This window comes from Medicago sativa, chromosome 1 (genome assembly GCF_051527215.1).
Source record: "Medicago sativa cultivar Bolivia chromosome 1, Bolivia_mono, whole genome shotgun sequence".
NCBI lineage: Eukaryota > Viridiplantae > Streptophyta > Magnoliopsida > Fabales > Fabaceae > Medicago > Medicago sativa.
The window spans coordinates 16174774-16198133 of record NC_140749.1 but is presented as its reverse complement, the minus strand read 5'-3'; the positions used below and the strand labels follow the sequence as shown (position 1 = coordinate 16198133).

At 32.2% G+C, this 23360-nt stretch overlaps 2 protein-coding genes and 1 non-coding gene across 4 annotated transcripts; all 3 read left to right on the top strand.

The window, feature by feature from the left end:
• The first annotated feature begins 7502 nt into the window (after positions 1-7502).
• On the top strand, positions 7503-11144 carry LOC146953090 (putative inactive receptor kinase At4g23740). 2 transcript variants are annotated; one of them, XM_085707841.1, is made up of 3 exons: positions 7503-7749; positions 8809-10071; positions 10477-11144. In XM_085707841.1, exons 2-3 carry the CDS (start codon positions 8868-8870, stop codon positions 11097-11099), a joined length of 1827 nt encoding a protein of 608 aa, XP_085563967.1. In that variant the 5' UTR covers positions 7503-7749; positions 8809-8867; the 3' UTR covers positions 11100-11144. The 2 variants fall into 2 exon arrangements, with proteins under 2 accessions (XP_085563967.1, XP_085563964.1); XM_085707838.1 differs by lacking the exon at positions 7503-7749 and having other exon boundaries at positions 8760-10071.
• A 7141-nt stretch (positions 11145-18285) lies between these two features.
• Positions 18286-21216, top strand: LOC146953089 (uncharacterized). Its single transcript, XM_085707833.1, is given in 2 exon segments — positions 18286-19864; positions 20935-21216. Coding segments are annotated over 2 exon segments (1728 nt in total). The 5' UTR covers positions 18286-18317; the 3' UTR covers positions 21116-21216.
• Positions 21217-21657: 441 nt separating this feature from the next.
• Positions 21658-21729, top strand: TRNAM-CAU (transfer RNA methionine (anticodon CAU)). Its single transcript has one exon. It is a non-coding gene; the product is annotated as a tRNA-Met (tRNA).
• Positions 21730-23360: the final 1631 nt, after the last annotated feature.

Sequence of the window (23360 nt, the reverse complement as noted above, 5' to 3'; positions counted from 1 at the left end):
TTCCATCTTTAAGGAAAGTAATCCTGAACACTTAGCTAAATTAGTAGCTGAGTACGTCTTGGAGGAAAATGCGAGCTCTCAGGAGGAAGCTGCTGTTGCTAAAGGGAAAGGCAAGAAGGCCAAGGCAGTTGCTGTGTCAGAAGCTGTTTCTGATGCACCTAAAGGGAAGAGAGCCAGAACTAGTTCGGAATCTGATGCTGCTCCTACTAAAGGAAAGAGGGCCAGAACTAGCACTGAGTCAGAAGCTGCTGTTGCTAAAACCAAAAAGCAAAAAGTTGCTAAGTCTGAAGATGAATCTGTTTCTGCCAATGATAAAGGAAAGATACAGAAGGTTGGTGCTGCTTCTATTCCTCAGAAAAGAAGAAAAGGTAAGGCAGATTTGGTAATCACCAAAGAGCAGCTAGATTAAGCTCTCGAAGAAATAGAAGAAGAAGAGGCTGAGCCAAAGCTGAAAAGGAAGAAGGCTCTTGTTGACAAGAAAAGTTCCATGGTTGAAATGACTCTAGCCATGAAGAGAATGGCTAAGGAATTTTCTGATGACTATTGGCAAATAGGCAAGAACGGAAAGCCATGAAAGAACTTGAAAAAGAACAGGAAGGAGAAAGGACTCTAATAGTGGATGAAGCTATTGCTGAAAATGTGGAGCAAGTTCAGAATCTTGGAACTTCAGAAGCAGTAGATAACTCAGCAATGTTATCTAAGGTATCTCAAGTTTCTCACACATCTTATAGCACATCCTATATTCCTTCTGAAGACACATCTCTTTTAGATCACCTAGAAAGTCATTATCTAGGTGAACTACCCCAATCTGGCTTTACCACAACCTCAGAGAAAGCCTCTGAGACAACTCCAGAAGCAGCTGCTTCTGATAAAGTTGTTTCAGAAGACCCCCCACAACAAAAACCTTCACTAGAAAAAGCCTCTTCACCCCCTACAATTTCATCACCCCCAATTGTTCCTGAACCAACTCCTCAAAAGACCGTTCCTGAACATTCTGTTCCTGAACAACCAGTTACTAAACCCACTTCTGAACCTGAACCTGAAACTACCGCTCCTGAACACATTGTTCCTGAGCTAACCTCTGCTTCCATATCTTCTTCACCAGTTCAAGTCATCAAGATCATCCACCATACTGGTGTATGTGATATGGACACAGACTCTGAGGATGATCAATATGATCATGCCTCTGATATGGTAGTTGACCCCACTCCTGACCAACCATCAACCAGCCAATCATCAACTACAAATGACCAATCATCATCAAACCTACCAATTGTTCCCCTAGCCCCTCCAAAACCCTCTAAACAACCTTCACCTCCCACCATTTACCTGGATTCTCAAGTACTAAAAGATGTGTGGGAAGATATTGCTTCTGAAGTTCTCAGACTGATAGCAAGTAAAAATGATCTGGGTCATACAATAAGCTATCAGAAGCAATGGAGAAGGATCAAGGAAAGGGTCATCAACCTGATTTCAGCTCTGCATGATTCCTGTATTGAGGCTCAAGAGCAAGCCAAGCAGAAGCTGGAAGATTGGTTGAATGGCATTGAAGAGAATGCTGGAGATGGAGAAGTTCTTGGTACTTGGGTGAAGAATCCACTCAGTATCAGAGGCAGAGAACCTGATGAATTCCTGCCTAAGGAGCTGAATCTGATCATTCCTTCTGAGATCCTAGAGAAGATTGATGCACCAAACCTGGCTCTAGCTCAGGAGAACAAGGTGCTCAAAGAAGAAAATGACAGGCTTGAAACAGAGCTAATAGAGCAGAAGCTGAAGATATCACAGTTGGAAGCTGACATGCAAGAAGCCAAGATCAGAGAAGACAACTACAGAAAAGTTATGGACAAGAAGTATGCTGATGTTCAAGAGCTTCTGAAGAAGATTCTAGAGAAATAAGCCAAACCCATAGTTGCACATTTTTAGCTTATTTTTCTGTCTTTTTAGGCTTTAGATATTCTTTGTTCATTTCTGCTTCTGACTTAGTCTTTTTGCTTCTGATATTATAAGCTTCTGAATTTTTCCTGTTTCTGAAAATCTTTAACTGTTTATACCTTGTATGTCATTATTTGCTTTGATAATAATGCTTACTATGACTGTTTATTTAATCTTTGAAGATGGTTACAATGCTTTTAATTTATATTGAATTATGATCTGAACCTTTAATCTTACGTTTTTCTCATCTCTTCTTTTTGTTTATGTCTTTTTGCTAATGACAAAAGGGGGAGTATATGTGATAGTATTTAAAGGCTCTGAGCCCCATTAATTGAAGTTTTAAAATTTTGAAAATTTCTATCCTTTTTATCGGTGTATCAAAAAGGGGGAGTATCAAATTTCAAATAACAATTAATTGAACCATTCTTCTTATCTATAAGTCAATTCTTTCAATTTTTTATAGCTCTGATATTATTGTGTGAAAAATGAATTTAATTAACCTGGATAGAACTTAGGAGGAGCTTACAAACCTCACCTTGAAGACTATCAGACTCAGGGGGAGTTAGAGCTTACAAACCTCAGACTCTGAGCTTACAAACCTCAGAACCCCAAGGTCAACTTGTTAATTAGATTAACAACAATTGATCAATTTTTAAATACTATTGTTTGTCATCATCAAAAAGGGGGAGATTGTTGGAACAAAATGTGTTTAACAATGAACCTTAGAAAGTTTTGATGATAACAAGGTATTAAAAATTGTAAATTGGACTAGCTAATATTTGTTCAAGTGTACAGGACCACAGTTAAAAAAGTTACATCATTAATTGGTTCTGAATGAGAAAATAAAGAGCAAAAGAAAATGAAGCTTAGATGATTCTGAAGGCAATACGCTCCTGAAAGTAAAAGCGCTCCTGAAGTCAAGCTGCTCCTGAAGAATAGTGCTCCTGAAGACAAGAGGTCCAGAAGCCACACCATCAGAAGCTGCAGAAGCTGCACCATCAGAAGCTGCAGAAGCTGCACCATCAGAAGCTGCCTCATCAGAAGTCATTTCACCAGAAGCTGAAGATCAACTGGATTTGCAAAAAATTCAAAGATTGAAGAATCTACATTGCAAAAGCTGTCTATTGGATTCGAAAACACGGCAGAAAATTAGTGGAACATTGCAACGGTCATTTCAAAGGTGTTTGAAGGCATGTGCTTGCAATTTGGACGAAATCGTTGACATTGTACTTTGTACGAATTGTACAACCACGTTCTCCACTACTCTGTTTTGTTTCCACGCTACAAGACAAGAAAACAGCTCCAGAATACGGTCTCGCCTGCATATATGTTCCTTTGGATAAGGAATGGATTTCAAATTGGTTCTTCATAGGACAACAACCAAATCAGGCAAAAGATCATTGGTGAAAGATCAAGCTTCAACAACGACTCTTTGGTGTGCTGGCAATTTCACAACGTCTCTTTCACACCTCTATATAAAGGAGTGAAGACTTAGAGTTTTGGTAATGCAAGAACGCTGAACGAAAGACTCATAACATTTTTACAAGTGCCAAACCTCTGCTGAAATTGTTCTGCATTCACTTAGAATTTCTGTGTCTCAAAGTCATATCTTAGATATTCTTAAGTCCATTGAGTCTGTATCTGATTTGTATTGTGAGCACCTCTGATTGTATATCAAGTGTTCAACCTTAAACAATTTTCTGTGTAATTTTGTTTAGTTAGGAAGTCTCTTGCAGTTGTGCTTGAGCAGGAAGTCTCTTGATTGTGTTCTTGAGCAAAGGAAGTCTCTAGCTTGTGTGCTTGAGCAAAAGAAGTCTCTTGCTTGTGTGCTTGAGCAATTGTAATCAGATATTACTCTTAGTGAAATCTCCTTGGAAGTGCAAGGGGGACTGGACTACTTCCGGATTGTGGAAGGAACCAGTATAATTGCTTTGTGTCGTTCTTCTTCTCTCTCTCTGTTTTATTCCGCTGCATTTAGATTCTGATCATCACTTCAGAAGCTGTCTCACTTAGCTTCTGATCAGTGTGTTCAGTTTTTAGGAGAAACGAAGAATTTTTCAAAACACAATTCAACCCCCCTTCTTGTGTTTTTCTCACCTTCACAGATACCTCTATAAATAAGTGTTTTTTGTTTTCATTACCAGCAAAACACACACACACACCCCCCAAAGAAACCATGAAAATTTTTGTCATTGTGCTGAGGATCTTTTTCATGCGGTCGCAAATAGATAGCTCTCTATTTGACTGCATGATGAGGATCTTCAACATGCTGTCAAAAATATATAGATAGATAGATACAAAGGATGATGAATAAGCATGGTTGGTTCATTTTCGTGAGAATAGCATAGGATGGGAAACGACAGTGCGCGTGAGAATAATATAGGGTATTTTTAACACCCTGGAGCATTTAAAAGGCAGTATTTTGATCCAAGTCAACAACTTAATGACTACATGAGCATCAAATAAACGGATACTACAACAGGGGTAATGGTGAAATAGTTTATCAACTAAAATGAGCTATTCTAAACTTTTGAAACTTAAAAGGACTAACCTGGAAATTCTGTCAAACTAAAATGACCTAATTGAAACTTTTGAAACTTAAAGGACTAATAACTTGGGAATTATGTCAAACTAAAAGGACCAAAAATGGTATTCGACTTTTTTTCTTCCATTGGACTCAAAGTGGGTGCAGGGACGACCTCATGCATAGGCCAGGGGTATGCGCGGCTAGGACCCATGCAGGTAGGGGGCCCAATTTTTTTTTTTATGGAGGGGGCGTATATAGTAATACTTCGTTTAAAGGGGGTATATATAGCAATAAGTGTAAAGAGGGTCCAAACATTTACTAGAATTCAGCCCATCAGCCGTTCATCGTTTTTCTTACAACCCAACAACATTTCATTTTCAAACCCCCCAACCTATCGCTTTCATTTTCACCCCCAACATTTCATTAGCAAAAACGCAAAACTTGGAAGTCAAACATAAATCGCAAAAGCAACACGTAACATGTAAAATATCTACTCCTTCCCAAAGACCAAATTTGTTTATTTTATTTTATTATGAGGATGATTTTTGGTGTTTCAAATTGAAGCTATCCAGAATTTGTATTTAGATTTCATAATATAATATGACTTTTACCATGAAAGTTTCATGTTTGGGACGTCAAATTTGGTCTTCTGTGATTTATGATAAGTAACATATCATATTCTATTGGCAAATGATAAAAGGTTTTCATGTTATTGGGTCTGAGGGAAGTGTGTTTTATACTATTATGGATTTATGGCGATGAACAATAACGAAACTCTTTGAGAAATTTTAGAGGTAGTAAATCAATTATGGTGACCACTATGATTAATGCATATTGCATTCATCATTTATAAAGAAAAATTATGATCTTTTATATAATGGGATCTTTTCTCAAACTTTAGCCTAAGACCCATAAAATTATGATCTATTATAAGATTTTTTTGATTTTTATTTTTGCTTGTCAACAAATATAAGACTTCATTCAATTACTAGATGCATTTTTTTTAAAATATATCATTTATTAATGTTTTTGTTTATTCTTGCAATATGAAAAGTTAAATTGCATATATTTTTTTTTGTTGGTGGCCAGAGTTTGAACTCTGGACCTTGCATATATTATGCATTGTCCATATCAACTGAACTAAGCTCACGAGTGAAAATTTAAAAAAAGAGTAGTAAACGTTTTAATTAAGAGATTTTAAAATTGTCAACACCACTCAAACATCGTATTTCTTATTTTTTCCACTACCTACACATCTTTCATAAATAGATCCCTCCAAAATTAAGAGGATCTCAACTCCCCACTAATGAGTCTCATTAATCTTCCATTTGTATTCGTCTCTCTTATAAATGGAGTAGCTATTTTTGTTTGAGAATGGAGAGGATCTCAACTCTTCCTATCCCTATAATTGAACTACAAGCTTTTTTTTTTTAATATGCATAAAATTTGACCTAGAGTCTTATAAAGAGGACGAAGGGAGTAGGTATTAATATTTTTTTAATGGAACATTGTTAATTTTTTCCTTTTTTTGTTGAATACATTTTTTTTTAAAGTTCAAGCATTTCATTCCTCTAAGTATAAATACATTGTTGTTAATTTATCTTATGTGGGCAAGAAAAACTATCAACGCAACCACATGAGTACAAAATCAAAATATCGATGAAGTATTGACTAAGTTTTCACTCATCATTTTTATTTGATTTGATAGAGAGAAGTTTTGATGTTGATTGGAGAAGAATTGATATACACGGACGTTATTGCCTTATTGATCATGAAAAATGTTGAACTTACATGAAATGCAAACCAGTGATTGGGGGTGGTGCCTAACAATAACAAATGTTATACCATTTTATGATGTTGATGCCGTCCTAATCCAACTAAATCACCACAATTTTTTATTCATCTGTCACGTTCTGTAAGCAACTTCGATATTCAGTGGTGATACATATATTTTGTATATAATATTAATATTAATAAATTGTTCTTTGTGTAGATTTAAAAAATAGTATAATTGGAAAACGTTTATTTAATGTACATAATAGTTTGAAAATGTATTTATATTAGAGATAAATTTCGAATTAAAAGAGCCTTATAAATTAAGGACTAATAATCCCTCAAAAAAAATAATTAAGGACTAATAAAGTCTTAAATAATCAATAGAGTGAATAGGCCAATTCAAACTAGGTTTTGTAAGATATAAGTCTGATTTGGTCAAAATCAAAAACATCAATGTTTAAACCTGATTAGATGTTATAACTTATTTTTAAACATGAGTCTGTCCTTTTTTAAAGTATGATATAACTTGTTAGTATACTTGAAGATCTATTTAATATGAACATTTTAAATCAGTAATTTGATATAACTTGTCAAAAAAAATCAGTAATTTGAAATATATTTAAGCATATTTTCGAGCTAAAGGACCAACGAGATTAAGTTCTATTTTAATATTTAACATTATATTTTTGAGTGAGAATCCGGCTGTATATGATTTCAAAAAATAAAAAATTAAATTGCTAAAAAGGTTTACAGATTTATAATTTAATCTAAAATTCAAAATTTGATATAATTATAACTAACAAAAAGTATTATTTATATTTACTTAAATATTTGCCCTACTAGGTTTAGAAGTTTTTTTATGGTCAACATCTTGCTCATTTTAATTTGTCATTTTAACTAAATAAAGTTTTAGTCTTCTTGGTTTAAAAAATCTTAACTGATCTAACCTAAACTTGACGTAGGTTAGATTGTTAACCCCTATCAAACTGGTCTATTTCCACTCCTACTAAAAAAACCTATATGTGTAGGTTCACGCACTATATTTACTATTTTGATCGGTATAAAATAAATTAATCTGGAGAATTCAATTCAAAATCCATTAATGTCAAATAAGTACTTAATTCAAATGTGAATAATAATAATAATAATAATAATAATAATAATAATAATAATAATAATAATAATAATAATAATAATAATAATAATAATAATAATAATGTAGTAATAATAATTTGATATGATAGAATCAAATGATATATACTATAGTATAGAGTATAGACTATATTGTAGCACATGGGTCAGCAGTCACCACCTATGTAAAAGAAGCACGAGACAAAGCTCATGAGCTAACCTATTGTCCTTGTCTAGTTTGTCTCTCTACAAGAACATCTCTTTATTATTGCACCTCCATTCTTTCCTTCCACACCAAAATTTCAATAGAATCAATAGAAAGTTTTTGTTGAAAACCAAGGAGAAAGAGAAGAACCAAAGATAGAAGCAGTTAGAGTTAGCAGGTATATGATCAGTACTTAAACTCATGTATTATACCTTCATGTTTGTCTTATTAATTCAGTGATTGTGGTTCCTTCACATGCCACCTTACTATTCTTGTGGCAAAAGTTATCTTTATCCTTTTGTTTGTTAGTGAGTAGTAAAAGGTTTCTATCTTTCATCAAGTGCATGTTATGTTATCTTTATCCTTTTTTTTTAGTATGTAATATTAAGGATTGTTGCTAAGTCCTATATATTTCATCTCTATTCTAATTATCACTAGTTCTGGTGAATTTTAGAATCAAGGAGTATGTTGTGAGTCTTCATTGAAGTGTCAATTTCTCTGCATTTTATATTGTGGTGCCTTAGTTTATGTTAGATTATTTCCTAAACATCTGAAAGAAAATATCAAGTTCAAGACATTCATGTTTTTTTTGTTTATACATATGAAAAATATTTCTGGTATTTATGTTTATAAATTCCATAAATTGGATTTTTTTCCGCTGAAATAGTTACATAGTCTTCCATTAAATTATTATTGACTACTAAACTGATGATTCAACAATTAATTAGTTTTGTTGAGTATGACACATGTTCAATGATAAGTGGGGAAACGCTCGAGTGTATCAGAGTAGAACAGTAATATGGACCGTAGTATTTAATCAGAACTTTAAAAACTGCATACTTGAAAAATACATCAGTCATTCTGCCCTTAGAGACGTAGATACAATTGGCCAAACTTTATGATCAATTTATGTTTTTGTGCTTTATTTATATATTTACTTTTGACCTTAATTCTATGTTCTAATAAAGTTTCAAAGTTTGGTTTACATCTTTTTGATTGCACTCCCTAGGGAAACAAACAAAAAGTAGGTGAACAGGAAAAAAGCTAATACTCCAATATTCTATCATGTCAAACAAGTGCTGCTTAATTTGACCACAAAGAAACTTTACTAATAGTTGTTTACTTTTTAGCCTTTAATGTCAAAATCCAAGAAAATAACTCCAATATTTCTAGTTACATACATAAGGTATATAACATTCTATCATGCTTCTCACCAAATTATCTTTTATTATTTCAGCTTTGAAAACATATCATATACTTGCTTTAAATCCGAATTTCTCTATTCAATCTACAAAAATGAGAAACAAGATGGCCCTTTTGTTCATTGGAGCAATGTTCTTTGTTTGTGTTGGAGCTGAACCAGTAGCAGATAAACAAGCTTTGCTTGATTTCATGCACAACATGAATCACTCTACACATCTCAACTGGGACAAAAAATCTTCTGTATGCAAAAAATGGAATAGAGTTATCTGCAACACTGAAAAATCAAGAGTTATATCTCTCCAGCTACAAAGTCTTGGATTGAGTGGTTCAATTCCACATAACACTCTTAGTAGACTTTCAGCTCTTGAAAATTTGAGTCTTGCATCAAATAGTATAACTGGTTTTTTCCCTTATGATTTCTCTAAGCTAAAAAATTTGACATTTCTTTTTCTCCAATTTAACAAGTTTTCTGGTCCATTGCCATTAGATTTTTCAGTTTGGAAGAATCTAACTGTTGTTGATTTTTCCAACAATGCTTTTAATGGTAGCATCCCTTTATCAGTGTCAAATTTGACTCATCTTACTTCTTTGAGTCTAGCTAATAACACTCTTTCTGGTGAAATTCCTGATATCAATATTCCTAGCCTCAAAGATCTACATTTGGAAAACAATAATCTTAGTGGTTTTGTTCCTAAATCACTTCAAAGATTTCCAAGTTTGGTCTTTTCAGGCAACAATGTTACATATGGAAATGTTTATCTTGCAAATGTTCATAAAAAAAGGAAAAAAACAAAAGGACTTAAAGAAAAAGCATTATTAGGTATCATCATTGGTGGTTGTGTGCTAGGAATTTTAGTTATAGCAGCTTTCTTGATTATGTGCTGCTACGAGAAACGCGGTGAAGATGGTCAACTTGTTAAGTCTCAGAAGAATAAAGATGTTATTTCTGAGAAAAAAGAATCTTCTGAGAGTCTAGAAAGAAACAAAATCGTCTTCTTTGAGGGTTGCAATCTTGTATTTGACTTGGAAGATTTGTTGAGAGCTTCTGCTGAGGTGCTTGGAAAGGGAACATTTGGTACCGTTTATAAGGCTGCTCTGGAGGAAGCAACGACGGTCGCGGTTAAGAGATTGAAGGAGGTTACGGTGGGGAAACGTGAATTCGAACAGAAGATGGAGATGGTTGGAAGGATTAGGCATGAGAATGTGGATGCATTAAGGGCTTATTACTATTCAAAGGAAGAGAAACTTATGGTTTATGATTTTTATGAACAGGGCAGTGTCTCAGCAATGTTGCATGGTAAGTTATTACATTTTCTCCCATCAAACAATTTTTGTTGACATGAATTTTATATTGAATCATGATTCATTATGTTGAATCATTTTTCATGTATCAAATGACAAAAGAGAAGTGGTTCACTAGCCTATATTTAAGCAGGAATTCATTATGATGAATCCCGATTCATTCTAATGAATAATTGCTTAAACATAGCGTAGCAAACCACTTTTCTTTTGTCATTCGATACATGAACTGAATCATGAATTATTTTGAGGTTCATATACGATATATTATATTGAAATTTTGTTAGGTCGCCTATTTTACTTAAAAATGAGATATTTTTATTGACAATTTTTCTTACGATTTATAATAAGATTCGATTCTCGATTTGATAACCATGAGTTGGCATCATGCACCACTATGCAGGCAAAAGAGGGGTAGAAAGAATTCCTTTAGATTGGGAATGTAGATTGAGAATAGCAATTGGTGTAGCAAGAGGCATTGCTCACATTCATGGAGAACAACTAGTCCATGGAAACATAAAAGCCTCAAACATCTTCCTCAACTCCAAAGGATATGGTTGTATATCCGACATCGGTCTAGCAACAATGATAACAAGTCCAATATCCCCAAGGGCGGTAGGATACCTTGCACCGGAAGTAACCGAAACTCGAAAAGCAACGCCAGCATCCGACGTCTATAGTTTCGGTGTCTTATTACTTGAACTTTTAACTGGAAAATCTCCCTTACATGGGGGTGAGGAAGTTGTTCATTTGGTTAGGTGGGTGAATTCTGTGGTTAGAGAAGAGTGGACTTCTGAAGTTTTTGATTTGGTTTTATTGAGATCTCCTAATATAGAGGAAGAAATGGTTGAAATGTTACAAATTGGTATGGCTTGTGTTGTTAGGTTACATGATGAAAGACCTAAAATGGATGAAGTTGTGAGAATGGTTGAGGAAATTCGCAAGGTTAATAGTGGAAATAGAACATCCACTGAATCTAGATCAGAATGTTCAACTCCAACTCCTCATATTGTCGATGTAAATTAATTTTACACTAATATCGAATGAAAAAGCTTCATTTTTTGAATGTTATTCAATGGCCGAGTATTAAATTTTTAATGAATGTCTGTGTAAAATTGATTAGAGTAATGTTGCATATCTATTTTTGTAGTGTATGATTGTTAAATATGTAAATTAGTCAGTCTATTGATTTCAATTTTGTACTTATTTAATGATAGAAATGAAATTGATCTAGTTGGTATAAAGTTGGTAATAAATTTGGTGGTATAAAGCTGTTAAGTAACCAAATGTAGGTACTGTAATGTCAAGTTGGGTCCCCTTAATTTGGTATTATTTGGTAAGGGAATCTTATCTTATTTTGAGCCATGATTGAGGGGTTTGGGCTCCACAATTGTCCTCCCCCTAGAGGATCAACAAAGTTAGTCAAAATTAAGTGAATAAAAAGGAAGAAATTAAGGTAAAGCTTAGCATTTGAATAGGTTTAATTTGTTTAATAGAGTTTTCATCACATAAGCATCCACAAGTATATTACTAATTTATGAAAAGAATAATTTTAAAGTGTTTTGTGTTTAGACAAGTCCTTACTTTCTGTGGCATATTATGGAGGTTGAAGATTGTGTGCTTGAAATTTTTTGTCACGGGTCTGAAGTGCGAATGAAATTACGGACCCTTTTCCTTTTAGACGTACAAATGAATTTGGTCTTGCATGTAGCAAAGGTTCACAAAGATTGAGTTTGAGATATTGAAAGAGATATAAAATGTTTGCAGTGTGTATCTGAAATATAAAATACTCTTTAGCTAAACAAGTATGCTGTCTTTCCCACACATAATTTAATTTGTACAAAATTTTGAGTGAATTGAATGTTTACCCTTTAATTGTGATGGTGTACACAGTTTATGAAAAAAAATTAACAGGGATGTAAATACAGATCAATCTATCCCATTTTGACCAGCCTTACCGTTCAACGGTTCGGTCAATCTCTATTATAAGATACTATTCTGGTCTCTATTATAAGAGAAAAATTACTTTTTAAATTCATTTAATATGTAATTGGTCTACATTGATAGTTAGATACATCATTTATTCCTACAATTTTAAGGAACAATTTTGATATTTACTCAAGTGTCCAGAATCATTAACCTTTTTTTTTTTTTTTGTAAATTTCAATGCATGCAACTTTCTACTTTGTCATTTTGCATCATGACACGTGTCTTGCCATAAAAGTGAATTTATCACTCACAACATTTGGCTTGGATCATTATTTAGACTTATAGCCTTTGCATATAACAAGTGTGAGTCTGAGTGTTGATTCTAAAGAACACCAACATCTTCGCCTAACACTTGAGTGATATTATGGTTTGTGACATTGGTTAGTTGATAACATTGGTCAATCAAAATGTTACAAGTGGCTTTCTTCTTTTTCACTCGCAAGCAGTGACGGACCCAGAAATTTTAAATAGTGTGGGCCACAAAAATATAAGTAAACAAATATTTAACCATTCATCTTCCATGCAATTTTGCATCCAATTCTCGTAAATACTCGTAATAAAGAAAACTATTTCATTAGTTGCAGTTGTCATGTTTTCTGGTGGAATGTGGTTTACAATTTGGGAATTGAGATATACAATATTTGGTTTTTAGTTTATGGCAATATCTTAGGTAACACTTCCGCCCTTCATTTTTTTCGTCCCAATTTAATCATTTATGTTATAAAATGACAATATCTTATCAATTTTTAAGAGATTTTTCAATAAAATTTCTAGGTTTGTATTATATGAAGATTTGAATTTGTTTGAGTTTGATGAATAGTTTTATATTTTTGATTATTTTTTTATAAAAAAGATAATTATGTTGATATTTTATAACATAAATGACTAAATCGGGACTAAAATGTTATCTAAAATTAAGTTAAGGAACAAATTGTATAATTTTATCATGGTTTATTAAATGTAGGCCTTTTACAATTCATCTCTTTATTCATCATTGGAGTAGTGTATATAGGTAAAGAAAATATATATATTGAGAAAGTAGTGAGGGCCTTCGCCCTCAATGTCATTGACGTGGGTCCGTCCCCACTCGCAAGGATGTTTTGTTTTTTTGTACACTTGTGGCATTGTGGTTGGTCAATGTCACAAATGTCATCAACCACAATGTCACTTAAATGCTACCCAACATCTTCTTTAAGAGTTCTTGAAGGTGATTCCTGCTTTGTAGCTTCTAAACATCATTGATGAAGATTAATTCATTGTAGCAAATACTCACTCGGTCCCTTATTATAAGCCCTTTAGACTAATTTTACAAATATTAAAAAAAGTTGTTAGTGTATTTAGTGTGAAAATTTTACAAAATTGTCTTTTTTTTCTTTATGTAATTAATTTGACTTTTCATATTCTAAGTAATTTAGGGTATGTTTTTTTTTTGTTACAATTATTATAAATGCACATAATAATTTGTATAGAGCTTATATTTAGAAACAAAACTTATTTTAGAGGGGGTTTATAATTAGAGACGGATGGGTAATATAAAGTTTATTTTTACGTTAGCAGAAAATTATATAAACACATTAAATTAAAAAAAAATTATTTTAAGTTATATCATTGTAATAATTTATCGTAAAAAAAGAATTAAAAAAGTGACATGGCCTCCAAATAGACAATAAACATAGTGTCATGTCATTTCAAGCCTTGCCACATCATCAAAGTTTTCGGTGTTTTCAATTTCAAAAATTGAAAAAAAATATAAAGGGATTAAAATTGCTATAAAATTGGTGGATCAAAATTCAGAAATCAATAATAGATAAATATTAACAAGTGTCCTTAGGTCACTTGATAAAAAGTTTAAAATAAAATTTTTATCTTAAAATATGTATATTCAACACATTAAAACATCGAAAATCAATTTTTTTTTTACATAAAAATTATCAATTGTTTTATTTTTGAATCATTAACAATTGTCATAAAGTCATTTGTTACCAAGACCCAAATTATAAGCAAAAAAAACTTGTTTTCTTTGTCCCAAATTATAAGCAAAAAAGACAAACTTTTATCATATTTAATTATATTGTTTCAAAAAATTATCTTTTTCAAAGGAAAATTAAATGCAAAGTGCATTCAATTTGCTCTCTCTTTCATTTTCTCAATAACCAATAACCAATGAAAATTGTTTTTACATCTTCCTATAAAACTTATTTCAAGGATAACACAAGAAACTATATTGCAAACTACTATGTGTTGGTTTTCTTAATAAGTGTGATTTTTAGTTTTGTTTATAATATGGGACGGAGGGAGTATTGGAAGACCAAAAACTAAAGGGAGATTAGTCACTTTAGCCATGAATAGGAAAGAAGTCGTCACTTTAGTCCCTGAATGCAAATAAATTGCAAAATAGTCCCTGAATGTAGACTCTGTTAGTCAATTTAGTCCCTAAATGCAGACTCCGTTAGTCAATTTAGTCCCTGAATGTAGACTCCGTTAGTCACTTTAGTCCCTGAAATTGACCAACAGAGTTTACATTCAGGGACTATTTTCTGCATTCATGGACTAAAGTGACTAATACCCCAAAACTAAAATTAATTTGGATTTGCGCACACAACCAATTCTCAAGTTCCAATGGATTTTGAATAAAACTTTTGTGAAGCTCTAAATAATTGCTCCCAATTAGACTTGTGTTACATACTCTCTCTCATCTCAATTGTAAGGAACTTTTCACTTTCTAGATTAATTCAATAAATGATATACAGTTAAAACTCTATAAATTAATAATGTCAGGACCGGAGAAATTTATTAATTTAGAGAGTTATTAATTTATCGATAAATTAATAATTATTAATTTAAGGAGTTTTTAAGTAAATATACTGTACTTACCAAAAAAAAAAGAATTACGTTGCAGCGAACCTTGAGACTCAACGTAAATTAGTAACTACTGTGTTCATATGCATTGGAAATCAATAATGACTTTTGAAGTATAGTAAATGTAAACAAGAGGAACAAATGTGTTCAATGTATTCTTCATATATTTTTTTTCTTCAGTTTCTATGAATTATTAATTTATGATTTTCTTGGGACCGAAAATTATAAAGGGATCTCCCGAAAAATTATTATCTTATTATTTTATCAAGTTTTTCAATTTTTTACATTGGCCCAAGTCGGGACCGGACAAATTTATTATTTTAGAGAGTTTATTAATTTACCGAGTATTAAATTAAAGAGTTTCTACTGTATGTGGTTTATATAGGCCACATACATCATTTATATAAGCCACATAAAATTACCCAAGTCTCTATTTATAGACCAATCTTTCAAACTAATTTCATATTGCTACAAGGTATAAGCAAATGTCATAATGCTCAAGGTTTAAAAAAAAAAGAAGGCATGATATAACATGTTTCCGTGAATATAACTTAGGTGGTATAAATAATGTATTACATGTATAGAAGTTGGAGTTTGACACCCGACTTTAATCACATCTGATTGAATTTCTAATCATTAGACTTCATGACAAAAAAGACAAAACATTGTAAAAAAAGGATGAGGAGTCTAATTTCATAATTTGACAAAACTAAAGACCAAAATTGTTGATTTAAAAATATGAGAACCAAAATCTATAAATTGTTAAAACTAGAGACTATAATTGATAAATTAGAAATAAACAAGGGGACCAAATTCTATAAAATTGTAAGAAATTAGAAATAAGGGGACCAAACTCTATAAATTGTAAGAAAAATGCAAGTAAAAAAAAATTTAAAATTAAGCCAAATAAAATGTTAATTTTGTCTTAGGTTATGATAGTTGGTGGTCGAGCCCGGTTACTTGTTTGGGCATCGGCAAATCAAATCCTTTTGTCTTATTTATTGGTGGTCTTGTTGTAAATTTGAGTGGTCTTGTTTTATATGTCATATGTTAAATAAACTATTTTGTTAATATATTCCATTTTTGTTTGTTAAAAAAAAACTAAATAAAAATTCAACATTTGAATGTAAAAAAATAATAAAACGATAATTTCGAAACATCATTCAATTTTTTTTTTCTGTCTTATTTTTTTTCCGTACATCGTGGTCCCTTACTTAACTCAACTTAACTAGCATTTGTGATCGGACAAGAAGATCGTCAAACACGAAAACCAAATTAGGATCCAACTATATCTAGTTTGTTCTCAGACATGTACTGTACCACCACAGTAACTGATAACTTCTCCCATACTCTTCTCATTTTATATTTTTTTTTTTAGAGGAGCCTTCTCATTTTATATTATTATATATAGGGGAGCCTTCTACATTTTTAGGGGAGCCTTCTACATTTGCTTTCTTAACCAGTGCCCCGGGGGCACCGGTTAACATTTTCCTTATATATAATGTTTTGCTAAAAGCCACCCATGAATATGTCTTTTAGCAATCCACACCTCAAGGCGTGATTTCCATTTTTTAGTTATAACTTTGCTAAAAGACACATTCATAAAAATTAGTTGGTGTCTTTTAGCAAATACACATAGAATAACTTGCTAAAAAAACACATTCATAAAAAGTGTCTGCTAGCAAAACTCATTATATATTATCAGAGCCGGCCCAACATATTAAGAGGCCTAAAGCAAAAATTTTAATATGGCCTTTAAAAATATTTTCTTAACAGAATATTTATATAAAATCAATTTTGTAGAGACGAAAATTTGAATTAATGCCAAGACAAGAGTAATTGAGGCCTTATTGATAATCAATTAAGCTATGCAAATGTCTATAATTTATTTGTCATATAATATACTTATAACCAAATTAATTTATTAGATGCCTTTTTTTCACCCAAATTTTGAGGCCTAAAGCCTTTGCTTGGGTTGCTTGGCCTTTAGGCCGACCCTGTATATTATTATTATAGGTTTTTTTTAAGGGAAATTAAAGGATCACATATTATATATTACATGTGGTTTATATATTATTATTTCTAACTCTGGAAATTTTAATTTAGAATTTCAAATTACTTGTTGTGGGTTCTGTCCTTATTTTTTTGGTTTCATAAATTATTTCTTCAAATCTTTGATTTACGCCAAACTCAAGTTCGGATGATCTTCCATTTTAGGGTATGCTTACTTCAGCTTCTTCCTCTGTCATTCTACTTGATATGATTTTGTATTGCATTTGTTAACCATTTTAGGGTTTATAATATTAGATAACTATATCATTTACATATACTAGGGTTTACATTGTTAAATACAATAAAGATTAAAGATCATGTCCAGAATTGTATATAAGTTTGGCTTAGTTGTTGTGATGGATTACTAATTTTAAATGTCTTTTTAGCAAGTGCAAATATGCCATTTTTTGTTTTTATTCCTTGTTTTGTTTTTAATTATTCAATTATACAACCTTTTGCTTTTGATCCATGTTTAAGTTCCTGCTAAATTTGTTCATTTTGAAATTTAACCCTATAGGCTATAATGTTCATTTTAGTACTTATTTTGAGGGAATGAAATCAAGTATTCTACATATTACTTGGACCAAATTGCAATAGGAATAGATTTTGCAAAGACTAAAACAAAAAGTGGTATATTTGTCGCGACTCTAAGAGATCGTGGTTGGGCCTAACACAACCTCACAAAATCAGCTTGTGAGGTGAGATTGCCCCTACTTGTAAACACATTGTTATGTTAGGTCATCTCTTATCCGATGTGGGATTCTTTAACAGTGACAAAAGACATTTTTAAACCTTACTAGTAATACAAACATTTGTCATAACACTCGGTGGTATGAGTTGAGACGCTAAAGGAGTATTATGTAGAAGGTCCATAGATTGACCCCTGCTGCTAATAAACCACTAATTTTTTCCAATAAGAAAACATTTGCTGTGTAACTCCTCAGATCGGTGCTATTGCCGAACGCAACATGTTTAGGCAATTGTACACTTTGTATAAGCCTTGGAGTAACATTGTTATCCTTTAAATATATTGTCTTTTAAAAAGAATCTTTTTTGTTTAACAAGTCTTTTTCTGCTAGATAAAGGACTGCCATTGAATTTGGCGAAAGTTATGCAATCAGCAGGTAAGAGCAACTATTAACATTTTACTCCCCCGTCCTAAGCATAAGAGATAGTTGCGCGACAACGCAATTGTCTCTTATATTTAGGACCGGAGGGAGAACTTATTTACGTTTTTGGTAAATAACTTTTGAATCTCTTTAGTCAACTGTTTTTCATGAATGCCTCCAGGGAAGAAAGATATAATAGTTGAAATTTGAAACTAAAGAGAGTCACAGCAAAACGATGGCAGCATCTTCTACACCCATTGGCGCAAAATCTAGTTCTGTAAATGTTACTGATATCACTGATAGTGACTATGCAAAATCTAGTCCTGTAAATGTAATTGTTATCATTGATAGTGACGATGAACCTGCTATTTCTCACAACGTTTCGCTTGAAAGGCAAGGTAGTGGAAACATTTCTCTTACAAGATATTTTGCAGAAGTAAGAGGAAAGAACTTGGACAGCAATCATGCTCAAAACAATGAGGAAAATTTGGACTTTGGTGAAGATACCTTATTTGCTGTAAATACCAAGAGAAAACGAAATTCTAATGTCGTTATGAGTGATGATGATGATGATGATGGTATGAACAACTCTCTAACTGCTGCTAATTTAGAGGTTGACAAGGTTGTTGACGCTCAAATGCCAAGGCGCCGTCTACAGACTCTAAGGAAACTCGAAAGCAAAAGTCAGAATGATGAAATATCTTTAGGTAGACATCATAAGGGAAAGCATCAGCAAAGTATTCCAACAAATGATGATGATGAATTAGAAGAGGATTTGACATACAGTGAGGAAGGAAACATTAGTGATTTTATTGTTGATGATTTTGATGCATCTGATTGTGAAGACATGTCTAATAATTCACAAGATGGGTCTAATAGTGACGCGGAATCTAATACGAGTAACAAGAACTCTAATTTTCAAGATGTATCTGATATGCAAGGTAGTGAATGTATTTCACTGTCAACGTGTTCTGCAGCAGAAAAGGGAAAGAATTTGTACTCCAATTATGATCAAAGCAATGAGGAAAATTCTGATTTTGTTGAAGATCTCTCATGTGCTGTGATTCCGAAAAGGAAACGGACTCGTAATGTCTGTATAAGTGAGTCTGAAAATGATGATGATGATTTACCAATTAGTAAACTTATAAGGAATCGTGTTCAGGAAAAAAATGCTGACAAGTTAGTAAATGTTGTTGATGATGATGGTGATGATGATGATGATATGCTGATTAGTCAACTTGTAAGGAGGAAGGAAGAGAGTAGGCGTCGCCGTCGAAAGCCTCTAAGAAAATGTGTAACCAAAAGTCATGATGATAAGGTCAACTATCAGCAAAGTATTCCAACAAATGATGATGCTGAATCAATAGAGGACTTATCACAAAGTGAGGAAGGAAACTTGAAAGGTTTTATTGTTGATGATTTTGATGTATCTAGTTGTGAAGTCACCTCTAGCAAGTCACAAGATGGAGGACGTAATGGTGATGTGGACTCCGATTTGAATAACTCACAAGATTTACAAGATCATAGCAAGGATTCTGATTCGAGTGATGCATCTGACGAGGGCATTAACCTTGGTAAGATATTCTCGAAAATTTAGAGGAAAAAGAAGCATAAAATTAAGTGGGAATCGGAGGTTGATATGCGTGCAGACTTCGGAAAGGATCCAGTGTTATGTATGAAGGCTGTATGTGTTCTTTTTCGACAGCAAACTCGTGAGGAGCAGAAGAACTTTGTAACATTGAACCGCAACGGGCGTGGATTTAGCTCTTTTGATGCTGACAGGTATGCAGAAAAGTTACATTTATATTAATGCTTGTGATGTCTTTATGTCATATGAATGTTGCACATGTGTTTTTAAGAATAGCCAAACTTTCAGCAATATATATGTTGATTACTAGAGTTAACTCCAACAGTGATGTTGAGTTGTTAATGTAAGTAGTTTAGTTTGAATTAGTTAATTGTTATCTCTCCTAATATTTTACTTCAGCAATAAATATACACATATTTGGCATTAAGCTTTGTGTACTATTGTATTCTAGGACATAAAAAAAATCTTTAAAAATGCATGAATTTCTGTATATAAGAGTAGCAATATGGTTTTAAATTGCAATTGCAGTTACACCACGAACCTTTATATTGCGGCAAAAGTGGGAAAATATGGCTGGTGTGGTCAAAATTTTAGTTGCTACATGCGACTTCAAAATTCTTTATATTGCGGCCGCAAATTTGGTTGATGATTGAACTTTTTAGGGTTAATTATGTTTTTGGTCCCTACAAAATTGCGACCTTGTAAGTTTAGTCTTTACTTAATTTTAATAGCTTTTTTAATCCCTACAAAAAATTTTTGCACTCAATATTAATCTTTATTCAATCCAAATTTGTTTAATTTATGCTTAAACTCTTAAGTTTTTCAACAATTTTTTACAGGCACATTATTAAAAGGTCCTCCGAAAAAAATATCGCAAAAATTTGATTTCTACGTCCATATTTTTGTTACATATATCTTAAACTTTTGTCGTTTTAAAAAATTCATATTTAATTTATTCCATGTTAAAAAATTATATATTTTAGTAAATGAACCTTTCATAGTGTTCTAAACTTGTATAAAAAAATCGTTAAAAAATTTAAGAGTTTAAGGATAATTAAACAAAATTTATTTTAGCAGGGATTAAAATTATAAGTAAATTTTTTTTTGTAGGGATTAAAAATGCTATTAAAATTAAGTAAGGACTAAACTTAGAATGTCGCAATTTTATAGGGACCAAAAACATATTTAACCCAACTTTTTAATACTACTCAACTCTTTTCTCTCAGTTTTCTAATATTTTCTGCTTGAAATTCCAAATTTTCAGAGGCAGTACTTTAGCTTATTTCCTCACTGATGGCAATCCTTATGGCGGATTAAAGAAGACTGTAGAGGAATTACAAAAATTTGACTCCGAAGGAGTTAAAACTTGCGAAACACTTGCTTTTACCTACTCAAAACAACTACATGAAATTTTCAAGAACAAAGAGGATCCACTTTTCCCTTGATTATCACAGCAACAGGTTCCTTTCCAAAAATGATAAGAAATGGAATCATGTACATCTATATTAGGCTGCCTTCATATATATTATCAGTAGTAGAGATATGCTTTCGCTTTTGTGCTATATGTTTATGATGAGTGCTAATGTACACCCATTTAAAAACATAACGGTGTAAATTAACACATTTTTATTTGAAAAGAAAAACTGTTCATGTTTATTATTTAAAATAGTTGAGGGCTAGTTTTGTAAAACTAAAGTCAATACTAATTTATAACCCATGAAATATGCATGTGTAGTACCATATGATGAAGGTGTTCAATGGCCAAAATGGATGAGCTAAACCAAAAAAATTCAACAATCAGAAACTTAGGATATTAATTTAAAACTAATGGACTTAGCTAGCTCTTAATTAAAAAAGTTATGACAATTGTTATTCTTTTGTTATTCTTTAAGATTGCATGTTAATTTCACTTATTCATCGTATTCGATGTGATAAAGGAGATAATTATTCAACCCATAAATTAATTTCTATATAAATTGAACAAGAAATCAGAGTGGCGCAGCGGAAGCGTGGTGGGCCCATAACCCACAGGTCCCTGGATCGAAACCAGGCTCTGATATATTTATATTTTTTTTTTTTGCAATTAAAAAAAATCCTAGGCTCTGATATATTTATATTTTTTTTTTTTGCAATTAAAAAAAATCCTCTAAATTGTTGGTGTGCTCTGATAAATAATTTTTTTTTTTTTGCAATTAAAAAAAATGCTCTAAATTGTTAGTGTAATAATTAATTAATTAATTAATCATACTCCACTGATTTTTTTTTTTTTTTGTAACATCATACTCCACTGACTTAAACCAGAGCTAAATCTCATCTTTGGCGGTAGCTCCCGCATCATTCCCATGCATAATATTTCTCCATGTATGTTTCAACAATCTTATTATTATAAGTGGTAACCAAATTATATACAGACAATACATGTGAAAAGAAAATAACTATAAAAAAAAAAAAAATATCATTCAACAAAACAACACATTCCACCAATGATACCAAAATCAGCTCCAATAGTTCATGATTCTAATTCTTATTGAATTGTAGCTGGAATTACTAATTAGCTTTCTTCTATATGATATAACTCCTCCTTCACATAAATATGACACCAATTTTGAGTCAATAGACACTCGGAGGGAGTACTATTTATTCAAGTCAAGGATTAAATAAATATCTGGTCATTCTATTTTCATTAATTCACAATTATGGTCCCTATTTCTAAATCTTAAAAAGTTGTCACCAACAACATGGTAGATACTTAGCTTGTGTGCCTTAACCATTTGATCTAGGGTTCGATCAATGACCTTTATGTGTGAAAAAAATCTTCATTAGAAGATTTCAACCCATTAAATGGAATTTTAGTTACCTCGCGATAATTAATCTTCGCAGTTGGACATAGAGAATACTTTAGATTTAAAAAAAAAAGTCTAAATTTTTTAAAATTTCATTTAAGTTTGAATACAATTTTAATCTCAGGTGTTTGCTTTTACTTTTGATATTGGTCTCCCTATATTTAAACTCACGAATTTGCATTGGTCCATCAATTTTTCATATTTTCCCCAATTAGCATTTTGGTTTTTTTTTAATGATTTGACAAGTGGCATCCTTATACGATAAGTAAGTTGGTGACATAGAAAGTGGCTGTTAAGTGAGAATCTCCCGCAAGTGTATGTTGGTTTTTAATGGACTTATCCCTCGACCTGGATTCACGCATAAGTGTTGATACAAAATTGATTGTGTTTAGCTTCGTGTTCGATGGTTCTCTGGTGTTCTAGATTTGTTGAGATCTCCATATCTCATTGTTTCAGATCTGTTTTCACTCCGGTATTGGAATGTGAGTCATAAAATGTCTGTTAATTTGTGGTTGTTCATTGCAGTAAATAGTTGGTGTGTGTGGATTTTGTTAGTTACCGTATTCACGGTCGGATCCAATCACAATTTTGAAGATCTGGTCTGATGCTCGTCAACTATTCACCACACTTTTTGCAATTTGGTTGCCCGTACGCAGGTGTGCTAGATTGTGTGGTGTATACTGATTTGTTTCAGATTAGGTTCTATGGTCATGAACCATGTTGGTTGTTTTGTTTTTCTTGTTTTTTTGCTTTGACTGGGTTAGACTTTATGTCTTCTAGCTTTTGTAATTTTCCCTTTTTATTTGAATCGACTTAGGGTGTTGCACATCCATCTGCACCCCACTTG

Bases quoted from the DNA above. Each gene is read 5' to 3' on its own strand.
- LOC146953090 (XM_085707838.1), top strand. From the start codon at position 8,775: ATGCTTCTCACCAAATTATCTTTTATTATTTCAGCTTTGAAAACATAT. The intron at 10,072-10,476 runs GTAAGTTATTAC...ACCACTATGCAG, and splicing joins TGTCTCAGCAATGTTGCATG to GCAAAAGAGGGGTAGAAAGA.